The sequence below is a fragment of the Aquarana catesbeiana genome, linkage group LG04 (genome assembly GCF_042186555.1).
Source record: "Aquarana catesbeiana isolate 2022-GZ linkage group LG04, ASM4218655v1, whole genome shotgun sequence".
Classification (NCBI taxonomy): domain Eukaryota; kingdom Metazoa; phylum Chordata; class Amphibia; order Anura; family Ranidae; genus Aquarana; species Aquarana catesbeiana.
This window is the reverse complement of record NC_133327.1, coordinates 574,641,394-574,669,005: the sequence shown is the minus strand read 5'-3', so window position 1 is coordinate 574,669,005 and position 27,612 is coordinate 574,641,394. Positions and strand designations below refer to the sequence as shown.

The following is a 27,612-nucleotide window of genomic DNA, read 5'->3' as shown; positions in this document are numbered from 1 at the left end:
CATTTTAGATTCCCCCTTATGTAGTAAATGTTCTAGGGTCCATGGGATCTGATTCACTTGACCTGGCGTTGCCCCAAATTGCACCTATACTGGGTGGGAGTGTTGAATACTATAAACTCCATTTCAGACCCCGATTCCACTTGATCCCAAACCATGTCTTCTAGGTATCATAGATGATTTTCAATTACCGGTCCCCACGAGAGAGGCAGTGGCCAGAGCCCTCTTTCAGGCCCGAAGGGTAATTCTTCAAAACTGGTAGTCCATGGATTCTCCTTCACATAAGGAATGGGTACAATGTATGGGGGAACCCTTAGATTAGAGAAATATGTTTATCAGCACAGGGGATGCCCCTGTAAATTTGATAACTTATGGGGTCCTTGGTTGGACTCCCCAGGGTTGAGCCCACTGGAACTGGTGATGGAAAGACTCATTGGATAGGTACTTTGGTTTTACATGTTCTATGACTATGTAACTCACTGCAAGATACCAATGGAAGGGCGGATGCCTTTAAAATCTTTATTGAAGGCATGTTGCATTAACTCAGGTATAGCTCAGTTGATATGTCTTTACATATTCGTAATTTATCCTCGGCATTTTTATCACTACAGGTTGTGTCTGCAAATGCTTAATTTGTATGTGTGCAGATATCTTGGCTTAGCCCTGTATATACTACTTTTTGTTATGAGTTTTATTTCCTTAAATTCTAATTTAAAAACAAAAACAAAAAAACCTTACATGCCACATTTGGCTTGTCAAAACTAGGTACCCACTCCCCCCACCTCGGCCACCAAGGTGACTCGAGCGGAAGTTCTCCTATCCCCCTCCCTCCCTGCAATCTTCTGTGACATGTCACAGAAGATTGCCTGGCACATGCGCAGTGTGCCCCAGGCTGTGAAGCCGCAAGTTGTCACAGCCAGGTGCCACACTTGTGATGCCAGCGCCGGGGAGAGAACCAAGGGTTCAGGTGGCCGCATCGCTGGATCATGAGACGTGTGTTTATTAAAAGTCAGCAGATACACTTTTCGTAGCTACTGACTTAAACACAAAAACGACTGGAACTCCACTGTAAGACTTATAAATGTTCCACAATGATCTGATAAACAGCATGGTTTTGTGTATATGACAGTTGTGTAAAATGCTCATGTATGAAGCACTGTTGGTCACAAAACCACCAACTGGAAAAATGCATCTGAATTTAGCTCTAGGGTTCATCTAGATGATCTCTGATCTACATTTTGAAGATGGTGTTCCACACTTTGCCATTACTCTGCACTTGGGTCAGCCTTTGCTGTACCAGTGACAAAATCCACAAACTAATGAAATTCTCATTCTAGCAAAGCACAAGAATGGAAACTGGCATGCAAAGACCCAAGCATTTTCTGCTTGGCATGGTCTATGGCTGAGTATAAATGACAGCTCCAAAAATCCATAGAAACGATGCAGCTAAGGGAAGGGACGTCCGGGACGATGGACGTATTCCTCTGTAAGACTATTCACCACTCAGCTGAATGAGCTCTAAATGGTCCATGTGGGCAGGTCTCCGAACACTGTTGATCTCCATTTATGACACACTACTTGTCAGTAGCAACAAATTAGATTTAATCCTTTCTGTTTGGAAGATGAAACAAAGAACCTGCTGGGTTAACAAGATGAGTTCTTGTAGAGCTTAACTAAATATACCTAACTTATGGAAAAATCTTAGCGCACACACACGAAGAAAAAAAAAAAAAGTCTTATGGCAACCAGGTTATAAAACAAGGCTATATTTTGTGGACTCAATAAGAGTCACTGAACAAGAGATTTTTTTTTTATTAATATATTTATATTCTTCAGGACGAACCGTGGCAGAACAGATTTAAAATAGGTAGTTTTGTAACAATGTTCACTAAAGTTTTCATATCTCTTTTAGACAAACTAAATATATATATATTTTTTTTATTAAAAACAAAATGCAATTTCTTTTCCTTTTCGCTTCAACAAAAAATCTCTTTGACAACCTGAACAGGGTGGGGCTCGTGTTTCCTGGGAAACAAATACATTAATGTACAAACAAACCTTAATGTACTAGGTCAGTATAATGTGGTGTGTCTACAGAAATTCGAAAAGGAGGCCAATATACACAAAAATGAAAAGTTGTCACAATTAGTTTAATGAAGTGCACAGAATAGCGATCAATCATGTCAATAAAATAAAACAATTACTTTTTTTGTCTTTTTCTTTTTTACATCAAGTGTGCTTTATTTCCTCCACAGGTATTCTGTTAAATAAAGCACCATATATACTGCCAGGCCACAGCTAGAGAGGATTCTTTACAGAATCAAATTTCTTGTGGTTTAGTACAAGTAAACTTAATTTTGATAATAAGAACCACAGCGAATTGAGGCAACTGCCTCTATTATAAGGTACAAAACTGGCACAGAGGACACCATATTATACACGGTAAAAATGACAAGTTTAAATTACATTATATTGGGCAAGGAGGGGTAAATGCACCCCTATTTTTCCAAGCGGCCATTTAAATGAATTGCCACTACAGCGAACCTGAATTACATAAAACATAACCATTATGATTGGCCTTAACAAAGTGAATTGCAGATGCAACTTTTGTTTCTTGACTTCTGCCTGAACAAGAATGAAGCATATAAATTCTAGCTTGCCATTCAAGCAGAAAGCACTTGACAAACTGAAGCACAAAATCGAAACAAAAAGAAAAGGAACTGCAAAACTTGTATACAAACAGCTTAAAAAAAACAAAAAAACAAAAAAAGATTTAAAAGCAGACGTGCTACAACTAATGTCAAGAAGCAGCTTTGTTTTCTTTTCCTGATATCCTTGAGACCACGAGAATGGTGGACTCAATGGTCCTGCACAGGGTATCTAAAATGTCATTTTGTTGTACATGACTAAAAAGTCCCCTGGAATGCTCGCAGTTTAATGACAGGCTGAGCTCCTGGCTGTCCTGTGTGGGTGATGGCTGCCCATCACAGCTCCTCAAGTCTGCCAAGTCAGCTAGTACTGCAGAAATGGAAGTGGAAGGGAGCTCACTGTCCTCTTCTGTTACATTTGTCTCCTTTGGGCTCTGGAGCGGTTTCTCCTCTTTGCTCTCTTCGAACTTCACGCTGCAGCCAGGCTGCTCGTCCGTTGACTGTGGCCTCGCAGGCAGTATGTCTTCTGGGAGAGATGGCGGCACTTCTATTCGGTATTCTTTAGCAGACAGCGGCGATGGCGAGGGTGGATCTTGCTCTGTTCCTGGATCAATAATTGAAGAGTCTCTTGTCTCATTGTCAGATGTGCTTGTGGGGGTAGATGCTTCACGCTCTGTTTTCAGATCAGTCATACAGCTGTCAACCATGTGTTCTTCATCGCTGCTAACTCGCCGCCGTTTTACTGGAGTAGCACCTTCATCATCTAAAAAGATAACAAAATGTCCAACTTAAAATGTCTTCAGTAGTGCGGAACAGTCACTTTTATTAATTTCCTATCGAGTATATGAAAAATGGTGACACCAATATGTTATAGGACATCTCTGCCCTCAGCACTGAGAACAATGATTTTATGGTAGCACCTCTTCCTCTCTGCACTGACCCTATAAGAGCTCTGAGCACTTCTGGGTTCACAACTGTCAAATTCTGACCTGTGGCCAGGAGAGTATCAGGTCAACACTTTGGTCTCAGAGCAGGGAAGCCATCACGGGTCTGACAGATACATGTGTAAGCCCCCATTCACACCGAAGCAACTTGTCAGGAGATTTGACATTTTAAAATCGCACGACAAGTCGCAACCTATTTGTGCCTATGGAACCGTTCAAATCAGTGCGCCTCCGACTTTGCACAGGTGCTGAAAAGGTTTGAAGATTTCATGTGTGACTTGCATAGACGTTGGTGCATGAAGTCACACAGATGTCAGCAAGCCGCAACTTAAATCGCACTGACCGATGGCTTTGAAATCGCACTGAAGTAGTGCGATTTCAAAGCCGCATTCAGTGTGAACAGGGCTAAAGCTCAAAATATATATAAAAGTTTTTTTTTTTGTATTTCTGCCCATCTAGTCCTCCGATGTGCACAGCTCTGATAGAAGAGTCAAATTGGTAAGCAGATATTTCTCTGCTACAGTTAAGCAGCACAGCATGGTTTATCTCTCCATCCCCATCCTGTGACTGGACAATATAGGAGCAGTAAACAGATGAAGTTATCCCTCTGAACACTCCTCATGTTTCATGTTGCACATGAACAATCAGCAAATCTGAAGGAGTCCTACTGTGGCCTTGTGCAGGGAGCGATCTGGGAGAACACACAGTGATTATTGCTAGCGGCTATGGCTAACCCCCCCCCCCCCACACACACACATATCACAGCAATTTTTACATTTCTGCACCTGTTCTGAACCTGTTTATTTGGCAATAACTTTGTCAATGTCTAAGATGAGGGTAAAAAGCTAACATGTGTATATATATATATATATATATATATATATATATATATATATATATTTTTTTTTTTTTTTAATTTTTTTAAAGGACAAACAAGCCAGCAGGGCAGAAAGACTGGACATGCTACACGTGCCCTATACTATTGAAGATTTTTTTTTTAGGATGTTTGTAGCACGCCCAGTGTCCTCAACTAGTTAAACATCCTGGTTCCTGAGTTTGCCCCACTGATGAAGACTTATATAGTCATACCTGGAAGAGGTGCATTCCTATAAAAAGAAAAGATTTAGGGTGATATGTCGTTCTTTTCCCCTTTGGTAAACTGGAAAGTGATTATATGCAACGGATGCAAGAATCTGTTAAGGTTACAGCCTCCAGCTACCAGGAGGAAAACAGTATTTATTACTGACCTTTTGTTTTACCTTCTTTGGATTCTTGCTCTTGTAATGAGGTTCTTTGCTGCTGGCAGGCTCTACATTTGCTTAGGAGATCTTGTAATGTTGGTATTAAGGCTGGGTTGAGTTGTTTTGGAGTGTGAACAGAGAGGAGCAGAGTCAATGCTCTGAGATCCTAAAGGGCAAAAGGTAAAGGGAAAAAGCTATTATAACAATAAAACCATTAAAAATATACACGGATGTGCAGAAAAGGGGGCACAATTTTCACTGGCAATGCAAGTGCTGATGTAATAAACATTCAATTACTAATTGAATTCTTCACGTAACTGATAGCAAGGTAAAAGCCATTGTATTATCAAATGGTCATATAGCAAGCTCTTTGTTAAAAATCTTAAAGGAAAAAAAAACAAAACAAAACACAAGTGTTTGTAAACCTCAGACCTGAAACATGAACAAAGAATATAACGCTATAGTGTGTACTTTTCTCAATTAAAAGGGGTTGTAAAGGCAGAAGATTTTTTATCTTAATGCCTTCTCTGCATTAAGATAAAAAACCTTTTGTGTGTAGCAGCCTCCCCAGCACCCCCCTAAATACCTACCCAAGCCCATTTTCTCTCCAGCGATGTCCACGATACTCCTCCTGGTTAGCTGAGACAGAGCAGTGGCGCCATTGGCTCCCACAGCTATCAAAGTCAGTCAGCCAATCAGGGGAGAGAGGGGGTGGGGCAGGGCCAGGTCAGGGCTCCCTGTGTGAATGGATACACTGAGCTCTAACTCGGCTTGGGTGCCCCTTGTAGCAAGCTGTTAGCTGAGGGGCACTCAAAGGAGGGGAGGGGCTAGGGGCAGCGAAGAGGGACCTGAGAAGAGGAGGATCCAGGCTGCTCTGTGCAAAACCAACTGCACAGAGGTTCAAAAGCAAAGTGATCCAGGCGGCATTGTTCCATATCATTGTGCTCAGGTGATTAGTCTTCTGCTACTCCTCTCTAATCCTTTGTTGGAGAAAAAGGCACCAGTAGGTAAAGCAATTTGTATGAACTTGCAGCCAGATGGCTGTATTGGGGCTCATTTACATGAGTTGGCCCTCTGAAGAGTGGCTATATCTTCTGTTTACAGCCTGTTTTAAACCCTAAAAGCCTTCACTACAACTGTCTGCACTGCATGTGTTTGCAACATGGCCCCATTCTCTTAAATAGGTTATGTCCGGAACTGCCTGTCAAGCAAGATGGCATGGATCATTTTTGTATGTGTTTACCCTCATATGGCTGCCTTTGCAGCTTAGGGGGAGCAGGTGGACGCTAGAAACTTGGCTTAACTGCATATTTTTATCCCTAACCAGCCCTACCCCAACTGCAAGTGTAAACTATAATTTAGGTTTTTTGACCTTATGGCATCAAACTTACATCAGTTTGAGATGCTTTCGAGATAATTTACAAATTGACAGGTGCATTTAAGATGCAGTTGACCTCCTCCTGACCTGCATTTGACATACTTTAAGATGGTTTTCACTCTGACTTGTGTGAAAATACAAAATACCTCTTTAACCGCTTGCTGGCTGTATAACCTAGATATATGGTGGCAAGGCTCAGCTGCGCCAGATCAAGTACCTAGTAGGTGATCTGACACTTTCGGGTAGGGGGCATGTGCCGCCGGCGACCTGGCCATGCTGTGATAAACACAGATGTCGATCACCGGGTGTCGGCCAATGGATTACCGCTACCACCCATCAATCATCATGGATTCACATAGGACAGTGCCGCTCTGCCTATGTAAACAAGGCAGAGCCTTGTCCTGTCAGTGGGGAAGTGATATCATTTCTTTTCCCGCAAAGCAGGGAATAAAATCTATTACTTCCCTTAGTACCGCACAAAGTACACAAACACTGGCTAGGCACAAATGTAACCCTTTGATTGCCCCAACTGTTTAACCCCTTCCCAGCCAGTGTCATTAGTACAGTGACAGTGCATATTTTTAGCACTGATCAATGTATTAGTGTCACTGGTTCCCAAAAAGTGTCAGTGTCCGAATGTCCACCACAATATCGCAGTGCCACTATAAGTCACTGATTGCTGCCATTACTAGTATATTAAAAAAAAAAAATTCCATTATGTATTTCAAAGTTTGTAGACGCTAGAACTTTTGCACAAACCAATCAATATACGCTTATTGGGACTTTTTTTTTACCAAAATCATGTAGCAAAATACATATTGGCCTCAACTGATGAAGAAATTTGATTTTTCACTTTTTTTTATTGGATATGTTTTTTGGATATGTACATTTTTATTCTAGTTCTATAGGGACGCCTGTTCAGTAGCAACAGGAAAAAGCTGACGATGTGATAAGAAAAGGTCAAGTTTTAAGGCCCCTTTCACACTGGGGCGGGGTCAGCGGTAAAGCGCAGATATTGTTAGCGGCGCTTTACTGTCGGTATGTGGCCGCTAGCGGGGCGGTTTTACCCCCCACTAGCGGCCGAGAAAGGGTTAAAAACCACCGCAAAGCATCTCTGCAGAGGCGCTTTGCCGGCAGTATAGCCGCGCTGTCCCATTGACTTCAATGGGCAGGAGCAGGGAAGGAGCGGTGTATACACCGCTTCTTCCCTGCTCCAAAGAGTCTGCTAGCAGGACTTTTTTTTCCTGTCCTGCTAGCGCACTGCTCCAGTGTGAAAGCCCCTGGAGGCACAGCAGGGGTCGGTTTGCAGGCGCTATTAGCGCAATAGCGCCTGCAAACCGCCCCAGTGTGAAAGGGGCCTTAATGCGGTGTCCTCCTTAGAAAGAAGTTTTCCCCCTTCCCCAGCCTAATCCGGAGTTAGTTTTTAAAAAAAAAAGAAATTGTTTTGGCTGCAGTTTATAAGGGGCAGAAAAAAAAAACACAAATGAAACCATGTTACTGCCTTACCCCATTTAAAGTGCTGCTTGCTTTGGAAATTTCAATCCTGCTGATAAAGTCGGACTCCACATTTTGATACTGATTAATGACATGTGTAATAATGGTGTTAATGAGGCTTGCACAGTTTGTTTCTGAGAAGACCTGATTTTGAACCTGTGAGGTAAGGGAAAAAAAATTATTGTATACAAATTTTATAAGGTGGCGACAGCTCATCCTACAAAAAACATGATCATACATACCTTTACCAAGAAATGGGTGAGGAATGTGTATACCACATTGTTGTTGATGAAAACACGCTCATCCACTAGAATACTTTTAATATATTCTGCAAAAACAGGATCCTCACACAGCAACTTGATGCAGTTTTTTGCCAGTGGAGTCTGCAGGTTAATAGATCCAGAGATTAGGAAACAAAAAAAAAAAAAAAAAACAAGGTTTCAGAGCCTTAGCTCACTGCAGCGACTGATTTCAGGTGAAAGAAAGAAAACCCCAAACTAAAAGAAATCTAGGGTGCACAAACAAGGAAAAGTCATATGCAGTGTTAGTGGTGTCCCCCCAAGGGATTATAAAAGGGTTCTCTCTACAAACTCTCTCTTTGTGTTACCACCCCTTGCTATAGGCAGAGCATATAATCCCATAAACCTGTCTGTGTAGCCCAAAGTGAGATAAAAGATCACTACATACAAGTGCTTATTTGCACCCTTTCCAATGGCCACAGATCTCTAGCAGTATCTAGCTGGCAGCTGTGAAAACTGTTTACAAACATCCACTTACTATCAACTTCTTCATCCTTCCTTTCCCTATAGGGTAGGACTATTTGTTTTTTCCCATTGGCTGACTGCAGAGTCAAATAGTATAATTCCAGCCAATCTGGAAAGGCACTGTATCAAGACAATGTGTGTAAAAATTGACATTACCTCTAAAATCTGATTTCCTATCTGAGTTTTAACAGCTGCCATCTAAATATTTTGAGGAAAATGTAAATGGTGATGGGGGGGAGCTTCTTACAGCTACTGTTTGGCCTATATAATAAAATGGGTCTTCAAGAAATGTGCATTTTAAGACTGACTTGTTCATGCAACACATTATCATACCTGCGTTTGGCATAATTCTGTCCAGAGTTTAGGAAATAATGCAAGATGTAATGAGAGCCCTTCATATGCAATTAAGATACCTGCAAAGAAAGTAAAGAAGTGAGCCTGAACTTGAAGACGACAATATGCATGCTTTCATGATTGATAAAAAACTGTCTAGCAGTCTTTTGGGTACCCGTGACAAGTTTCTCAAGGTCTGGGCCACTTGGCATGCCTACAAACTCACAATTATGGATCCTGCATTGCTCACAACCCTACAGTTGCCCTTGTGTTATCCAGGAACTCCGGTTGCAGCCTGGTCCACTGTCCTCCTCTTTACCCCTTTTTCCTCCACTTCCCTCTTCCATTCTACTGTTTCTTGCTTTTGCCTCTGTTGCCTTTCCTTTTTTTTTTTTTTTTTTTTTAAGAGATGTTAATTTTCTCTATATTTGAAATACAACGCCTAAAATTTCTCCTTGGAGTGGAATGTTGCCCCTCTAGGCTGCCACTGATGCTTAGGTTAGTAGTTTTTTTGCATCAGTTAAAGGCCCAAGGCTCCAGCGGTCACGGCATAGGCGCTATAGAAATCGTGCCCTTTCTTCAGTGTGCCTGCGCCGATGATATCGGCACAAGCGTATATGGTAAATATCTCCTAAACCATTTCCAGTACCTATAGGTAAGTCTTAATATAGGCTTACCTGTAGGCAAAAGTGGTTGTACAGGATTTACAACCACTTTAAATTATATTAGTCCAAGAAGTGAACAACATAAAAGTCATACCCACAGACAATGCTCTGTTGACACAGAGAAGAAATACATATTACATCAAAGACCTCACATCTGTAGTGATGACCTACTTAAACTACTACATGTCTATTTTATAAGATTTACTTACTCAGCTTTATCAGAGCTTCTGTAAACTTTTCACAATTGATTGCTACACGGCAAAGGAGATGAATAAACTGGTGATATGAAGACAAGTAATCTAGCAGCATGCGGTCATACACATCATCTTTACCCTAAAATTAAAAAAAAAAAAAAAAACAGGTTTTATGGTTAGTACCACAAATAGATGATAATTCTGGGAATTCTTCATGCTTAGAAAGAAAGATGCAACTTGTAAGAAGTTAGATTTCTCCTAACATCTTCCAAGCCCCACATCATCTACTGAGATTAGCTGGTGACAAACACAGAAAGGACAGTTGGGCTTCTGAGAGGCTGGCAGAAGAGATTGCGAGTTTTGTCCGATGGTGGAAGAAAGGAAAGAAGAGTCTAGGATAAACCTGGGAACCGGTTTCAAATAATGGGAACAATTTTATCTTTAGCTTCTACTATGACCTCAATGTAGTCAGTATTAATTAGCCTCTATTCTATATATTTTCTACAGCCTAAATTCATATCTTTAGTCAAAGAAAATGATGCATTCTATTTATATTACTGATACTGCAGACCTTTTTCATCTTATTTATAGTTCTGTGTCCCTGGTTTATTCCTCTTTTCATCTACTTAGATTGATGTATCTGTGCATAACTGTGCAAAGCTATAACTTTCACACAAACCAATCAATATACACTTATTGGGATTTCATTCCACCAAAAACATGTAGCAGAATACATTTTGGCCTAAGGTCCCATTCACACTTGTACCCCAAAGTCATACAAGTCGCACCCCATGTTTCCCAATGATAACTATTTATATCTATGTGACTTCAACTCACAGCGACTTCAAAGTAGTTAATGCACTGTGTTTTGGTCTGACTTTCATGCAACCTGAGCTGCATAGACCTCAATGTAAACCCCAAAAAAGTAAATAAAATTTATCGTTAATCACGCTGTCACCCCGAAAAAAAAAAAAAAAAGAAGACCAAAAACCTTAATTTTCGATGAACACTCCCGCCGTTTGCCTGCTCCAACGCATGACAGCTCTTAAATAGCTAAAGGTTGTGGCCACCAACCGAGAGCATGCTGGGTCGGTGATGTCACAAGGGGCCCCTTAGCTATTTAAGAGCTGTCACACGGCTGGTTCAGGAGGGGGTGGCTAATTTCCCCCCCCTTCCTGGCCTGCAGGGCAGCATGCTCGGATAAGGGTCTGGTATGGATTTTGGGGGGGACCCCACGTAGTTTTCTTAAAATTGTGGTGTTGGGGTCCCCTTAAAAACCATACCAGACCCAAAGGGCCTGGAATGCATTGGAGGTGGAGGGGGGACCCCACGCTAATTTATTTTACATTCAGCTGTCAGTGGGGAAACCTACTGTCAGCTGAGGAGTCATTGGTTAAGGACGTGAAGGCCAGCTTCCTGACCCACACGTTAACAACCAGCACAGAATTTGAATCGGTCGATGAATTTTCAACCAATTCGAATGGTTCTGAAAATGTGTAATTTGTTAGAAAAGAAAGAAAACTAATTAAGCCAAACAAATTTTTCTTTCTTTTCTAACGAATTACACATTTTCAGAACCATTCGAATGGTTCGAAAGTTCTTAGAAAAATTTGTTTGGCTTAATTTGTTTTCTAACGACTTTCCACTATCTAACCATTTGAATGTTTCTGAAAATGTGTAATTCGTTAGAAAAGAAAGACAAATTTGTTTGCCTTAATTTGTTTTCTAACTTTGTGGAGCACAAACAAAACTATCACATTTATCAAAGCCAAAGTCACACTCATCCAAAGTTGCAATGGAAATTGCATTATTTTTAAGTGTGAAAAAACTCTATATGTATGAAAAAATTTGATTTTTTAAAATTGGACATGTTTTATAGCAGTAAATAAAAAATTTGGGTTTTCAAAACGTATTCCCCTTTTTCGTTTATAGTAAAAAAAATTAAAAACACAATTGTAATCAAATACCACCAAATGAACGCTCTAATTGTGGGGAAAAAAGGATATCAATTTCGTTTGAGCACAGTGTTGCAGAACCACGCAATTACCAGTTAAAATAGCACAGTGTGAAATAGCAAAAAATGGCCTGGTCATGTAGAGAACATGCGCGTGTTGAAGCCAACGAAGCGCAGTACCAAGCGGTTTGGTGCAGCGCGTTTTGGGAGGAGAGGAACCGGCGTCATCAGATGACGCCGGTCTGTTTACATGTGATCGCGCCGTCATTTGACGGCACGATCACATGGTAAACGCCCGCGATCAGCGCCCATTTACCGGGATCCGTGGACCGCCGGGTCCGGATGTGCTCGGGTGCGCGCCCCAGGGGGCGCGGGAGAGGGGAATTCCGGGAGGACGTCATATGACGTCCTCCCAGAGTTAAGCAACCGCCCTGCAGCCGTCATTCGGCTATGGGCCGGTGGTTAAAAGTTGCGACTGTTGTACTTTTTGCGTGTTCGGCAGCCAATTTAAATAAATAGGTTGCCAAAAATGCACAGTGGTGTGAACCAGTCCTCGATATTTACTGCTTGCCAACCGTATAACCGAGATATACAGCAGCTTGGCTGCGACAGATCACATACCTAATAACTGATCTGACGCTTCCAGGTAGGGGGAGTGTGTGTGTGTGTGTGCCTCCAGTGACCCAGCCCTGCTGTATTTAAACACAGCAGATGTCACTCACTGGCCAATGGATTACTGCCAGCACCCCGGGATCATCATGAATTTACACAGGACATGGATCTGCTTATGTAAACAAGGCAGAGCCCTGTCCTGTCAGCAGGGAAGTAATAGATTTTACTATTCCTATTACTAGGAATTATTCTATTTTTATACTATTACTTCCCCTAGTGAAAGTCCTACACAGTACGCAAACACTGGTTGGCACACATGTAACCCCTTCCCAGCCAGTGTCATTAGAACAGGGACAGTGCATATTTTTAGCACCGATCACTGTATTCGTGTCACTGGTTCCCAAAAGGCGTCAGTGTCCAACTGTCTGCTGCAATATCTCAGTCTCGCTATAAAAATAAATAAAAATTCACGTATATATCCCATAGTTTGTAGACACTAACTTTTGCGCAAACCACCAAAAATATGTAGCAGAATACATTTTGGACTAAATGTATTAAGAAATAAGATTTTTTAAATTTTTTATTGGATATGTTTTATAGCAGAAAGTAAAAAATATTGTTTTGGGTTTTTTTTTTAAGAAAACATTGTCAGTCTTTTTTTGTTTATAACGCAAAAAATAAAAAACGCAGGGTGATCAAATACCAAATGAAAGCTCTATTTGTGGGTGAAAAAAAAAGGACAAATTTTATTTGGGTGCAGTGTCGGATGACCACACAATTGTCAAAGTAACACAGTGGCGTTTACCAAAAAATGGCCTGGTCAGGAAGGGGAGGTAAATCTTCAGGAGGTCAAGTGGTTAAAGAATATAAACAATACCCAGAACAAGCAAACAGCCTTGATTTTTACTTTACAATCAAACTAAGGGTATACCAAAAACTGGGCGCTTTTAATCCATTACGGAGAACTAATGCCTCGTCCAGAGGTAGAGGTTTGGCTATTTAAACATGTTAAAGTCACTATAAGTATTAGAAATAACCTGCATGGCATATTAGGACTATTGCCACATTGCGGTTTCAGATTTAATTTCTAAAAAGATTCTTAAACTGAACTTCAGGTGAAATTTAGGAGTCGCGATTAGGACCAAGCGATATGGGTCACAAAGAACAGTGTACAATGAATTCAACTTCACAAGCATTTTATTGAAGTTAGTTAATCATAAAAAGTGCAGCGCTGACTTCCCTTATAACTTAAACACATGTGAAAACTCAACTCCTTTCATAAAATCATACAATACAGTATTTTAACCAAAACAGTCCCCTGAAATCAAACTCTGCGTGGTTTCTTTAAACAAATGTCCTCATTTCCCAAAGACTCAATCCAACCTGCTTTCTTGCAAAATTATTTCACCACCAGCAATTATGCTTATAATGGTCATCTTCATACATGTGCAGCCACCACTGGAACTGTTCCAGCTTGCTCTGACTCTGCATTGTATTGCCTCCTGCAGCCACCCGTAGAGCTGTAAATATAGAGGTGAAGTCGCAGGGGGCACATGAGCACCCTATGCCCGGTGCATGACGGGAAGACAGCTCCCAGACTACAGGTGAGTGCTGACCTGCGGACGTTTATGGAAACAATATAAATGAGTTATGTGGCACTGGAAGATTTGCACAATCTTTGAACACTTGGGATACTTACCATGATTGAGAAACCATCTGAGACAGAGGTTACTGACAAGAGACACCCAGGAGATTTAGGAAGTCCGGGAGATCGGGAGTTCCATGCTGGGGATCTGTGATCCAATTTGCGCTTTCTGACCTCCCTGAATAAGGGGGGGGTGTGTCGCTGGTGGTCCGGTAAGCCTTCCTCTTACTAGAGGTGACGGGTATCACGAGGTCAAGCATTCACATCAAGTCACATTAATATATGAAGATTTTTCAGTCACTTTTATGGGCTTTTTTTTTGATAATAATATTTTTCACATTGCCTTTTGCACTTTATTGTAGCTCACACACACATATATATATATATATAATCCTTTGGTGAACAAGGGCTTACAATTTAAAACTGATACTTCATCACATACATCCAACAGGCTACTACTCACATTTATTTTATATATATATATATATATATATATATATATATATATATATATATATATATATATATATATATATATATATAAACAAGGCATTCAAAACATTTCCCAAATATTAGAATTCCTTTAATGGAAGACCCATGTTGGCTCGGGGACATCTGAGAGGGATCAGACAACCAAGATACGGGAGACCAAGCCAGATCAATGTATGTACAGAGATTTTACAGCAGAATTCTACAGAAAATCCAGGCGGCCGAGTGAAGGAGGGATTGGAAATTGCTGCCTGAAAGGGCACGTGACCTGGTATATCAAAGAACACTGTGTTGGTATCCCATACACCAATTGAAAAAGCAGAATGGTACATGCATGTATATTTAAAGGGGACTCATGTTCATAATGACCATGCAGTGAGGGCTTGGTCATTAATCCCAGGTGCAAACACATCTGTAAAGGGTGCAGCACCACAAGTGATGGAAAAGGTCACGGTGGTTAAAAGCATTGAAGGAATTATAATATATGGGAAATGTTTTGAATGCCCTGTTTATATTTATAATAAATGTGACTAGTAGCCTGTTGCATGCATGTGACAAATCATCCGTTTTAAATGAAAAACTATTTAGCGACATTTCTCATATAGTCGGGTGGAGGAGGAGAGATTAAGGTTACCTTAAAGCGGAGCTTCAGCCACCCCCAACGGAAAAATTATAAGTCAGCAGCTACAAATACTGTATCTTATGCCTTTTAATATTAGGACACTTGCCTGTCCAGGGATCCTACGATGTCGGCACCCCAGACGATTTTTCATTCGGCTCTCGGGTGCTGCCACCGCCATTCCTTCTAAAGGTAAACCGGCAGTGAAGCCTTGTGGCTTCACAGCTAGTTCTCTACTGTGCATGCGCAAAGTGCGCTGCGCTTTATGAATGGCCCGGTGGCGGGGGAAGAAAGAGTGGGCCGACCTGTCAAAACCAGGTACCCGTTCCCCCTAAAAGGTGCTAAATGTGGCAGTGGAGGTGGAAAAGTAGCAAACAAGCAGCGCTTCCCCTTTTGGGTGGAAATCTGCTTGTCCCACTTCAATACAGGGCACTTTTACCCCCTTCCTGCCCAGGCCAAATTTTAGCTTTCAGTGCTGTCACACTTTGAATGACAATTGCACGGTCATGCAACACAGTACCCATAAGAAAGCTTTATCATTTTTTTTTTCCACACAAAATAGCAGTTCCTTCTGAGAGGATGTCTCATGAGGTCCACTCCGAAGGAGGAAAGTCCTGCCCAGCCATCAATCTGCTATAGGCCGGATGGGAAGGTGTTAAATTGAAAGTACCATAAAACAAATAAGGATTATTCCATTTCAGGTCTGAATGATCTGAAGAGTCTGGAAGTCCCATTATTCATCCCGTATAGGGCACAAGTGTATTTGGCCATACATAATATATATGGTCCTACATTTCAGGTGAGGGCACATCTGATGGTGGTGGCTGCACATGTATGAAGATAACCATTATAAGTACAATTGCTAGATATTAAATCATTTGATTGAGTCTTTAAGAAATCAGGACATTTGTTTACAGAAACCACACAGAATTTGATTTCAAGAGTCTGTTATTGTTTTAGTTAAAATACTGTATTGCATGATTTTATATGAAAGGAGTTGAGTTTTCACATGCATTTTATGAATTAAAATAGTTTGAGCCACGCTTATATGAGAGTGTGGATAGGTACCAGTAGCTGTAAAAGCTTTAATATATCTAGGTTTTATAGCCGCTCACAAGTTTCTTATCTTATCTGTAATTTATTAAATATCTGGCAGCATGAAATTCAAATATGAATGACTATTTTATAAAGCTTTTCTGATTTCATTTACAAGTATGTCATATAAAGTACATTTCTCTGAAAATGGAGTTTAAGTTAAAACTCCAGAATTTGGTGGACACCACCGTAAGGCACCTTTGTTCACTAGTATTATGTACAGATTTGCATCTCTTTGTGTGCACAACAAATGTTTCCTAATTCGGATATAATAAAAGCTCACAATTTGCTCTGCTCTAGCACACCTCTCAATCCCACACTGAGGGTTGAAAGGTGCAGCCTCAGTGTTATTTTCCTCTAGGACTAGGGAAAAAAAAAAAAAAAAAGAAAGCTGAAAGAATGCCTAATAGTAAACTACACCTAGCATTCTCAGCATCCCCAAGTGCCTATAGTGATTTCAGTGCTGATTTTTACAAACTGTCTGTAAATTAACAGACAGTTGGCAACCTTACTGCCTAAATTGATGCATCTCAATGGGGAATTGTAAATGATGGGTCTATGTTTTGTCCCCCTAAAGATTTCACAGTACATCACTATATGACAGACAGGATACCATTACATTGTTTTGTGTTTCTTGGTGGCCAGGACAGTGTGGAGGACATTTTGCATTTTTGAGCTCATCTATATTATACCCACCTTGCTGGATTCAACCATTGTAGGCAAGAGGCACATGTTAAGTTCTGGACGAGGGGGGCGAATATTGCTTTTTCCTCCGATTAGTTTCATGTTTTCACGGCATGGAAAGTATGGACCAAGAGACACTGGGGGGGGAAAAAAAAAAAAAAAACAATAATTAAAATAAACGGGTAACAAACCAGGGCAATTCAATCTAGGCATATGCAAAGCAAAGGGTGTTGTTATACATTTCAAAACAGCCACCACCTATCATCACCTGAACCTCCCTGCTGGTAAAGCCGCCCATTATATTAAAAGGAGAAAAGGTTAAGGATGTTTCTTTATTCCTACAGAAAGAGGTAGAGATATGCAGATAATCTGATCAGCCCAGGACAGGCGTGCTCAACCTTTTTGAAGTGATTTGATAGCGGGTACAGCGCAGTGCACCTGCAGCTTTCCTGTGCTTTGCCACAGACTATTATTACATCTTGCAGGTGTGGTGTACTTTCAGAAAGCGCACCAAACCTGCAGGCTGTAATAGAAGCCTATGGCTCCATGCAGCTAACCCACAGGAAAGCCGAAGGTGCACTGCGCCTGTGGATCAGTGTGAAAGCAGACTGATAAACCCCCCCCTTTTTTTTTTGCAAATATGCCCATTGCAAAAGTGCAGTGTATGTGATGTTTAATACGTTGACCTTTCCTATTCCAGCTTCTGCTGGCATCGCTCCCCAGGCTGCTAGAAAGGTCCCGGGTGAAGTGCACTTGGTATGACTGCGCCTGCGACAGGAGTTGGTGCTCCATGCACTCTGATGGCGGGTCGGCAACCCATTAATCGCTGATCTGCTATCCCAGAGCATGGTTATGCACTTCCCTGGTTTGAGGTTGCATGCCACATCAGAGGGCTCTGTGGGCCCCAGGTTGAGCACCCTTGGCCTAGGACTCTCACAGGTAACCGAATATATATTTGGTAATAAAGAGTAAAAACCTGTGCATGCCACATGGGCATGGAAGCAGTTTATTTACTACAACACATGGTGGGAGAACTATTTACTCATTTTACGTGCGACTGACCAATTTGCAAAAACTTACATCACAACTAGAGAAAAACAAATATTCATACTAATCTTCCGTGTGGTTACATTTTTGAGATTGGTTAAGCTTGATGTTCTTCATGTTTTGTTTGTGTCAACATTGGTAATTTCCTGAAACCAGTCAGATACTAACAGAGATAAAGCTGTTTTGCAATATTTTGTAAATGTTTGTTTAGCTTGCAAACGAGTCAAAACTTGAGTAAAATCTTTTCTCTGTTGAGGTTTAAAAAAGACTAGTGATAGACATGCACATTTGTGATCAGATTAACTAATTCATTACTACGCAACTCTCTTGCTCCGGGCATGCTCTGATCACTGTGTCCTTTAGACACAGCTGAACACTAAGCGCTGTAAGAAGCCAATCACAGCGGCCCTTTACCATGTGATCAGCTGTATACAATCACATGTAAACAAACATGCTCGTTATCGGCATTCCTTTCCTCACACACCGTCACAGCATGAGGAGAGAAGAGCTGGTAACCGACAGGTTTGACAGGGGACATTTACACAGATAATCAAGTCCCTGATCATCAGTGCAGTCCCATTAGCGCCCATCTGTGCCGCCTCATCAGTGCACATCAGTTAAGAAAAATAAGGTACTTATTTGCTAAATTTTATTTTTTTGTTCAAAAATGTTGGCTTTTTTTCTTTTAAGCAAAAAAAAAAAAAATCTGGTGATTAAATACCAACAGAAAACGGTCTCAAGAAAATGATAAAAATTTCATATGGGTGCAGTGTTGCATGACTGTACATATGTTATTCAAAGTGCAACAGCGCTGAAAGCTGAAAACTGGCCTGGGCAGGAAGGTAGTAAAAGTGCCCAGTATTGAGGTGGTTTAACCTCCCTGGCGGTTTTCTCGAGTGTGGCTCGGGGTTAAAATTCAGGACCATTAGCGGTAACCCCGAGCCACACTCGGGATTACATCGCAGGATCCTGGTGTGGCTTTACTTACCTTGTCCCCGGGATCTTGCGATGTCCCCCGCAGTGTCCGTGGGCTCCGTCCTCTGCCCGAAGCCTCTCCGTGCCAGGCTCCGTTCCCTGCGAGCGACGCGACGCACGGGGGCGGAGCCTGGCGGCAAATTAAAAAAAAAGTAAAAATCATAACACATACAGTACTGTAATCTTACAGATTACAGTACTGTATGAAATCATTTCACATCCCTTTTGTCCCCAGTGCTTTGACCCATGCCCTGCATGCATTTTTATGTGAGATATACTGTTCTTTCTGCCTTGAAACTGGAGATTGTCCATGGCAACCAAAAAGTGTCCCTTTATGTCAAAAGTGGCTTTAGACCAGCTAGAAAACAGCGATAGTAAATTAGAACACTTGCAGAATTGAGCGATAGTGAATCGTGGGGAAAATTTATTTTATTACTATTTATTTTTATTTTTTTTAATTATTTATTTTTATTTATTATATTATAATTTATGTTTTTGTGTTTCAAACTTTATCATACCCGGGATATCTACTAGACTCTTGTTTGGACAGATTTAAGTGTGTTATTGTTAAGAATTACAGGCCTACAATATAAAACGCCAAATTTACATGCAAAATAATTGTACCGCTTTCAGCACCTAAAATCCGAAATAATCATACCGCCAGGGAGGTTTAAAAAAAAAAAAAAAAAAAAGCCTTTACATTTTTTTTTAACACAGTGGATGTGTCTGGAAGAATACTTTGCTGTGAGGTTGAAAAATATAATCCTAGGAGGAATAAAATTCTTAAATTGTGTTTAATACAAACCCAAATATAATTTGCACGATATAAATGATATGATATGATATAAACATATAACATAAATGCCACATCCCTATATATAATCTAGCACCTTGAAACATAGTACTACTATGTTTTAAGACACTAGGATGAAAACAAAATGAATATAGATCATTAACAGATGTTGATAACACAGTTGATGATCATCTTAAAAAGATCTAACATTTTTATGCTGAATGCCTCTTTCCTGTTTAGTAATAATAATAATAATAATAATAATAATAATAAATCATTTAATAAAAAATAAAAAACAACACTTACTTGGGATGTTGCTATGATGGTATGTACAATGGTTGTGCTGTAAAAATGGAACAAGTGTGTGCAAAAAATCATGAGGACTCAGCAGCACAAGTTCTTTTAGGACATCTAAAAATGATACAGAAGTAACTTGTTACAATTCTGTGAAAATTGCACACAATCAATGGCAAAATAAGAGGGTTCGTCAAAAAAGTTTCCAAACTTTTTTTTTTAACTCTTTTTGGAAACTCTTTGAAGACCCCTAGTAGAAAAAGAAAAAGAAAAAAAAAAAAAAAAAAAAACCATAGTCCACATATAAAAGCTGTTAACATTTCAAATAATCAGTGATTAAACACAACAACATTATACCATTAAATGCCTGCGGGAATGCCCATACATGCAAGTATCCACTTTGCCTGCTTAAAAGCACATAGGAGCCTGCACATGAACATACATATGAGTATATAAACAGGGCTACAAACAACTACTAAACCGCAGTGAGCAATACTGGCCCCTAAGCACTGATCACTATCAATTTACTGAACACACTGTTTTGATTCAGAAAGTTACCAGTCACAGGAGCAATATGTTAAAGCAGAAAAATCCCCTAAACATCTGACCAATCTTCCAAGGTATTGCAGACCTGGCAAACACTGATATATTTTATAGATATGTCAAACCAGCCAAAGCCACAAGACTCTTACATTTCCTATGATGAAACATTTATTTTCAGCTGACAGGTAGTTTCAACAGGGGCCATGTCTTTTGGACATCAAATGCCTTTTTTTTTAAAAAAACCCATTAAAAATAAATCATATAAACTATAAAGGTTAAAAAGGGTTGTAGAGGTTCGTGTTTTTTCACCTGGCAGTCACTGGCCCCTTAGCCCCCGTTTTACTTACCTGAACCCCTTCATTCAGTCGGTGGGGATGCGCTGTCTCTCTCTCCACGGGCTCCCGCCTCTTGATTGGATAGATTGATAGCAGCGCAGCCATTGGCTCCCGCTGCTGTCAATCAAATCAAATGACGAGGGCGCCGGGGGGTGGGGCCAAGTCCTGCATTCAGCCTCTGTGGACGCCGAATGCTGGAATTGGGAGCGTGCCCACAAGGTAATCCCCCGTGAGAGCGTTTCTCTCAGGGGGTTATCTGATGCGGGGAGGAGCAGCGAGAGCTGACGGGGACCCCAGAAGAGCAGGTTCGGGGCCACTTTGTGCAAAACGAGCTGCACAGTGGAGGTAAGTAGGATATGTTTGTTATTTTAAAAAAATAATAAAATTACCCTTACAATCACTTTAAAAGAATTTTTACTGCTCAAAAAATGTTCGGTGAACTTTGAAAGATACAAATGTATACATTTCTGGGATTAAAGTGGATGTAAACCCCATTCATAAAAATTTGAGCTGGGCACATATATCTGCAGGGTTTTCTCATCTCTCTTCAAAGCCCTAGGTCCGGTGGCTTTCTCCTGCTCCGTTCTTCTGTTATCAGCATGATAACTTCTGACAAGATCTCCGTCAACTGTGATAAAACCAGTCTGAATTTTGTGTCAGGGTGGGTGCTATAAATAGATTAGCAGAGAGCTGATCTATTCACAGCAAGTGTATGGCAAGAATCCACACCCACAGGTGAATCAGGAAGAGAAAATTCTAACAGGACGTGCACTTTGTAAACAGTATATAAAGCTGTAGACAACAAATATAATGTAAAACTTATGTAGGAGTATTTGTTTCATCTCTGTGTATCATCCGAGGCCGTTCATTTCACTGAGTATATGTGAGGGTTTACATCCACTTTAACCACTTGCTGCCCGCCCACCGTCATATGACGGCGGGACGGTGCAGCTGTTATCCTGGTCCCCCAGGGGACGCGCGCGCTGCCGGCAGCACGCGCTCGCCGCGTCACTCGGGTCCCGGTGCGCGTGCCCGGCGGCCGCGATGTCCGCCGGGCACCCGCGATTGCCCGGTAATCGAGCAGAACACACAGATCCACGTCCTGTCAGATGGGAGGAGACCGATGGTGTGTTCCTTGTACAGAGGAACACCGATCGGTCTCCTCCCCTTGTGAGTCCCCTCCCCCCACTGTTAGAATCACTCCCTAGCAACACGATTAACCCTATAGCGCCCCTCCTGGTTAACCCCTTCATTGCCAGTCACATTTATACAGTAATCAATGCATTTTTATAGCACGGATCGCTGTATAAATGTGAATGGTCCCAAAAATGTGTCAAAAGTGTCCGATATGTCTGCCGCAATATCGCAGTCACGATCAAAATCGCAGATCGCCGCCATTACTAGTAAAAAAAAAAAAAATAATAATAAAAATGCTATAAATCTATCCCGTTATTTTGTAGACGCTATAACTTTTGCGCAAACCAATAAATATACGCTTATTGCGATATTTTTTACCAGAAATATATAGCAGAATACATATCGGCCTAAACTGAGGAAAAAATTTGTTTAAAAAAAAAAAAAAAATTGGATATTATAGCAAAAAGTAAAAAATATTGTGTTTTTTTCAAACTTGTCACTCTTGTTTGTTTATAGCGCAAGAAATAAAAAACGCAGAGGTGATCAAATACCACCAAAAGAAAGCTCTATTAGTGGGGGAAAAAATGATAAAAAAATGATAAATGATAAATTTGTGTACAGTGTTGTATGACCGTGCAATTGTTATTCAAAGTGCGACAGCGCTGAAAGCTGAAAATTGGCTTGGGCAGGAAGGGGGTAAAAATGCCCTGTATGGAAGTGGTTAAGGAAGTCTTCAGCTTTGTTATCTACTGTTAAATACGAATTCCCTCTGGATCCGACCTTGTGATTCGTTTACATTTTGTAATTAAACAGCATAAAGAAATGGTTTACCTATGCAGGCATTTCGCAGTTCTGGAGGACTGTAGGAATTTAACAAGGTTAAGAGTTTGTGAGCAAATTCAATGCGTTCCTGCCACTGAATCAGGGCCTGCTTTACATCTGTGAAAACAAAAGAAATCAGAATCTGTGAATGAAATACAAACAAGCTGGATGCGCTCACCATGATATATGCAGCTTCACATACACCAGTGGTTCTCAACTCCTGTCCTAACAGGCCAGATTTTAAGTATTACCTTGTGGAGATGCAGACTAGAATGCTGCAGTCACTGAGCAGCTAATGATATCAACTGTGATGTATTTCAGTTTTCTTGCAAAACTAACACAGTGAGCCTTATAGTAAGGATGAGCACAGGCGTGTTAGCAACCGCATGTGCAGAGCCCGCCAGAAAGTCAGCATTGCACAGCGCTCATCAAAGCAGTGAGACATTTTCCCAATCCGTGGCTGCAGAGATCGAGAAATGTCTCATTGCCTGTGATTAGCGCTGTGCAATGCTGACTTCCTGGTGGGCTCATCCTTAGTCCTGAGGACAGGAGTTGAGAACAACTGACAAACACTATACATATTCTATTTGGAACAATACCCTCCCACACATAGTATATAAAGTACAGAAGAGTCCTGTCCCACCTTTTCTCTGTAGATAAGGACGTGTGGACTTGAGGACAGACAAGAATATGGACAAAAGCTCCACTAAGTCTCCAGTCACATGGCAGGCTGTAGCTTCATGGTACATCATATGCAAAGTGTTAAAAGACTGTGAATACAAAATAGTTCTAGTCAAATACTTCATTACAAATGGTAACATTTACAAAAGGAAAACAACGTATGGAGTGTTTATTGTTCTGGTGACAAATGTAAAAGGTTATTTCCCATCAGCTTTTGTTTCGGTGACAGTGGCACCACAGGACAAATACATAGAAATATAGAAGAGTGATGGGAAAGTATGTTTGAATCAACCTACTAATGACTTGCTTTTTCTGCTGGAAGCCATAGCATCAACTACTCTTTTTTGCAAATTAATTCTAAGATTAGCTATGAACTTTCCTCCTGTTAGTTGATACAAAGGGTAACTCTACCTACACACTAGAAATGCTTAGTAAAATCCATATAGTCTATTCTTTACATTGTTCAAAACAAACTGGTGCCATGATTGAGTAAAAGCAGAGCTCCACCAAAAAGGGGAAGCTCCGTATGTATGCCCCCCTCCCACCCTCCTCTGCCACCTTTCGGGGGGAACTGGTACCTGGTTTTGAAGTTCGCCCTCCCTCCTCCTTTCCCCGCTGCCAGGCCATTCACAAAGCGCAGCACGCTTTGCACATGCGCAGTAGGGAACCAACTGTGAAGCTGCAAGGTTTCACTGCCAGGTTCCCCTTAGCCAAGATGGTGGTGGCAGCACCTGAGAGCTGATTGAAAAATCGGCTCGGGTGAAGATACCGCAGGATTCGTGGACAGGCAAGTGTCCTAAGCTACAGTATAGAATTTTTTCTAAACATCGCTGGATCAAGAGGGGGCTCCAATAAGTATTTGGGGGCGCTGCACGCAGGTTTCTATGCATGAAGTTAAAAAACAATTGTGCCTTTACAACCACTAAGTCTATACTTAGATTTACAGTTTCCGCACTAAGAGCCCATTTCCACCACTGAGTTGGGGCATAGCACATTATAGGTGTTGGTGCGCTGCAGTGCCATTCGCTGTCAGCGATGCACTTCCAAAATGCGTGTATTGCACCTTGTACTGTGCAGTGCAGCCCTATTTTTATGTGCATTACTGCAGTGCAGCCCAATCGCACTGAATGGGCTGTTTTATGCACAGTATTGCAATCCATCATGTATGCTGTAGAGGAAATGGGTCCTAAATGAACGCAAGACATACATTTATAAAATACAAAATATATAAAACTATAATAACCACCAAAAACATTGCATCTGCATTTCTAGGAAAACAAATGACTCACCTCAGTCATTAAGATCAATCCTCTGTTGAATACAACAAGAAGTCTGTCTTCATCGGACTCCAACAATATTCTAAAGGCACTGCAAGACAGGTAAAGCCATGCCAGGTCACTTAAGGGTCGTACACACAATAAGATTATCGGACAAATGATTGTTCGTTTTTGCATGCTAGTTTCATATCGAACACAGCACCATAATCTTGACATTATATCGCCACCTTTAGGAGATGACTAGGCAGAACATAGAAAAAAACAAGCATAGCACCGCCCAGGGGGTGGTCCTACTGGCAATAACCCCCCACTCTGCTCCCAGCAGCTCAGTTTGTCAAAAAGCAGTACAAATATAAATAGGAGGGGTGGGTGCTGTGTCCGTCAATGAACTTCAGAGAAAGGGATTTTACCGTAAGTATAAAAAAAATCCCATTTTCTCTTTCGTTCATTGACGGACACAGCACTATGATCTTGACCTTAGGGACGTCCCCAAGCAGTGCCAAAAACGAGGGGTGGGAATAAAGAAAAAATAAACTCCACCCACAACAAAAAGAACTCCCCATCAGAGGAGCCGCAATCTCAGACAGCCGCCTGCAAAACCTTGCAGCCGAAGCATGCATCCGAAGATGTGCCCACATCGACCTTGTAAAATTTGGTGAAAGTGTGTACCGACGACCAGGTAGCCGCCTTACACACCTGGAAAACGGACGCGTGATGCCGGAAGGCCCAGGAAGCACCAACTGCTCTGGTAGAATGCGCCATGACGGGAAAGGGAGGTGCCCGCCCCCTCATGGCCTAAGCCTGAACAACAATCTGTCTGATCCACGAGAAATGGTGGCCGAGACCGCCAGGCCCTTCTTCGGACCAACCACCGAGACAAAGTCCGACCTCCGGAAAGGAGCCGTAGCAGACAGATACACCCGCAGAGCCCGGACCACATTGAGAGAATGTAAAGCGACCTCCTTGGGATGCGACGGCGAGGACATAAGAATGGGAGCACAATGTCCTCATTTAGATGAAAGGCAGAAACTACCTTCGGAAGAAAAGAGGGCTGCAGATGCAGCACCACCTTATCCTTGTGGAGAATCAAATAGGGAGACTTCCATGACAAGGCCGGCAACTCAAGAGACCCGCCTTGCAGAGGTAATACTACTTTTTGAGAGAGCGTCAGTAAAGGGATCTCCCTAATGTTCTCAAACGGTGGTTTCTGGAGCACCGAGAGCACCAGATTTAGATCCCACGGGGGCAGCGGAGGGCGTACCGGAGGGGCCACATGCCGGACCCCCTGAACAAACGTACGCACCAATGAGTGAGCAGCCAGGGGCCGCTGAAAAAAGATAACTAGAGCTGATATCTGCCCCTTAATGGCGCTTAATGCAAGCTTCTGATCCACTCCCTGCTACAGAAACAGCAGGATCCTGGAAACCGAATATGAACGCGGATGCCACCCCACCTCCTCACACAGGGAGATGTAGGCCTTCTAGGCGCGATGATAAATCTTCCGGAAAGAAGACTTTCGCGCCCTCAGCACTGTGTAAATTACCGAAGCCGACAGCCCTCAGCACCTGGCTTTCAACAGTCATGCCCTTAAAGCCAGAGACGGTAAAGCAGGGTGGAGTATCGGACCTTGAGACAGAAGGTCCTCCTGCACCAGCAGCCACCAAGGAACATCTGCCACCATTCGTACTATGTCGGCGTACCAAGGACGTTGAGGCCAATCTGGGGCAATCTGAATCACCAGAATCCCCTCGGCCTCCACTCTGCGCAGCAGACGAGGAAGGCCCCTGAGAGGGGGAAAGGAATAAATGAGCTGATAACCTCCCCCCCCCATGGGGCCACCAACGCATCTGACTTGTCCGCCCAGGGATCCCTTGACCTGGCCACAAACCTCTGCACCTTTCGATTGAGCCGAGATGCCAGGAGATCCACATCCGGCATGTCCCACCGTAGGCAAATGAGCCGAAACACTTCCGGATGCAGTGACCATTCCCCCTGGTCCAGCAACTGACTGAGGTATTCCTTCTGCCAGTTTTCTACGCCCGGAATGTACACGACTGACAGAGCCGGCACGCGCCGCTCTGCCCACTGCAGGATGCGGGAGACCTCCAGCGCCGCTGCTGAGCTCCTTGTCCCTCCCGCAGACTGAGGGGCCAAACGAAGGACTCACCACCCTGAACCAAGGCGTGCCATTCTCCCCTCTGCAGGCATCCAAACCACAAGGTGTTCTGTCTCATTTTCGCGCTGTTCCTGGCTTAAGCAGCCACCCAGCGCTAGAGAACTAACAGAAAACGTTCCCCGTGGCTACATGAAGATGGCCGCCTCAGAGAAAAGTGCCTGAAAACACCGGGAAAATGGTGGCCGCGCTACGGGAAAATGGCAGTGGTTCCCGCGGCAACCATTCCCCCTGCATGGCGGTCAAACAAGGGGAAAAAAAACGGCAGCAACCCCCTGCCAGGCACCCGGAGACCCCCGGGCCAGGTAAGTACCACACACCCCCTACGCCCAGCCACGCAGCGCCCCTCGGAAGGGGAGGAGGGAAAGAGGCAGGGACGGAGGAAAGGGAGAGAAAAACCCCCCTAATCGACCCCCCCCAGGGAGTGCCCAGCTGCTCCAGCCTGCTTAAACCAATGGAGCCATACTTACCCCTCCTGCAGGGACTGCTGGATGTACTCCACGGACAGATCCATCTCCCGCATAGTACGGAGTGGCTGTCGACCATGGCAACACTGTGACTCAGACAGCAACACTGTGACTCGGACAGCAGTAGCCCGGTTATATGTGTACCCCGGAGCATAGAGCTCGCCAGCCGCCCCGGACCCGAATGGGGCCTGTCGCGGCCGACCCAGCATGGAGCTAAGGTCTGCGTGCGCTCGATGGCTAGGCTGGGGAGACTACCAGGATCTATATTATCCAGCCTGTCACCCAGCCCGGATGTTGATTGCAGATCACAGG

The 27,612-nt window shown here is 42.5% G+C and overlaps 1 protein-coding gene across 4 annotated transcripts in view; it reads right to left on the bottom strand.

Moving 5' to 3' along the window:
* Positions 1 to 2,128: 2,128 nt before the first annotated feature.
* Positions 2,129 to 27,612, bottom strand: part of USP34 (ubiquitin specific peptidase 34) — a 317,003-nt gene continuing 291,519 nt past the window's right edge. For 3 of the 4 annotated variants that reach the window (XM_073628084.1, XM_073628085.1, XM_073628088.1), the window contains 11 exons: positions 24,673 to 24,751; positions 23,346 to 23,472; positions 22,712 to 22,819; positions 19,878 to 19,982; positions 16,769 to 16,893; positions 9,674 to 9,797; positions 8,800 to 8,879; positions 7,945 to 8,085; positions 7,715 to 7,858; positions 4,837 to 4,996; positions 2,129 to 3,408 (listed from right to left, as the gene is read on the bottom strand). In XM_073628084.1, coding sequence (XP_073484185.1) covers positions 2,798 to 3,408; positions 4,837 to 4,996; positions 7,715 to 7,858; positions 7,945 to 8,085; positions 8,800 to 8,879; positions 9,674 to 9,797; positions 16,769 to 16,893; positions 19,878 to 19,982; positions 22,712 to 22,819; positions 23,346 to 23,472; positions 24,673 to 24,751 — 1,804 coding nt within the window. In that variant the 3' untranslated portion in view covers positions 2,129 to 2,797. The remainder of the gene's footprint in view (positions 3,409 to 4,836; positions 4,997 to 7,714; positions 7,859 to 7,944; positions 8,086 to 8,799; positions 8,880 to 9,673; positions 9,798 to 16,768; positions 16,894 to 19,877; positions 19,983 to 22,711; positions 22,820 to 23,345; positions 23,473 to 24,672; positions 24,752 to 27,612) is intronic. The other variant, XM_073628086.1, reaches the window with a different exon arrangement.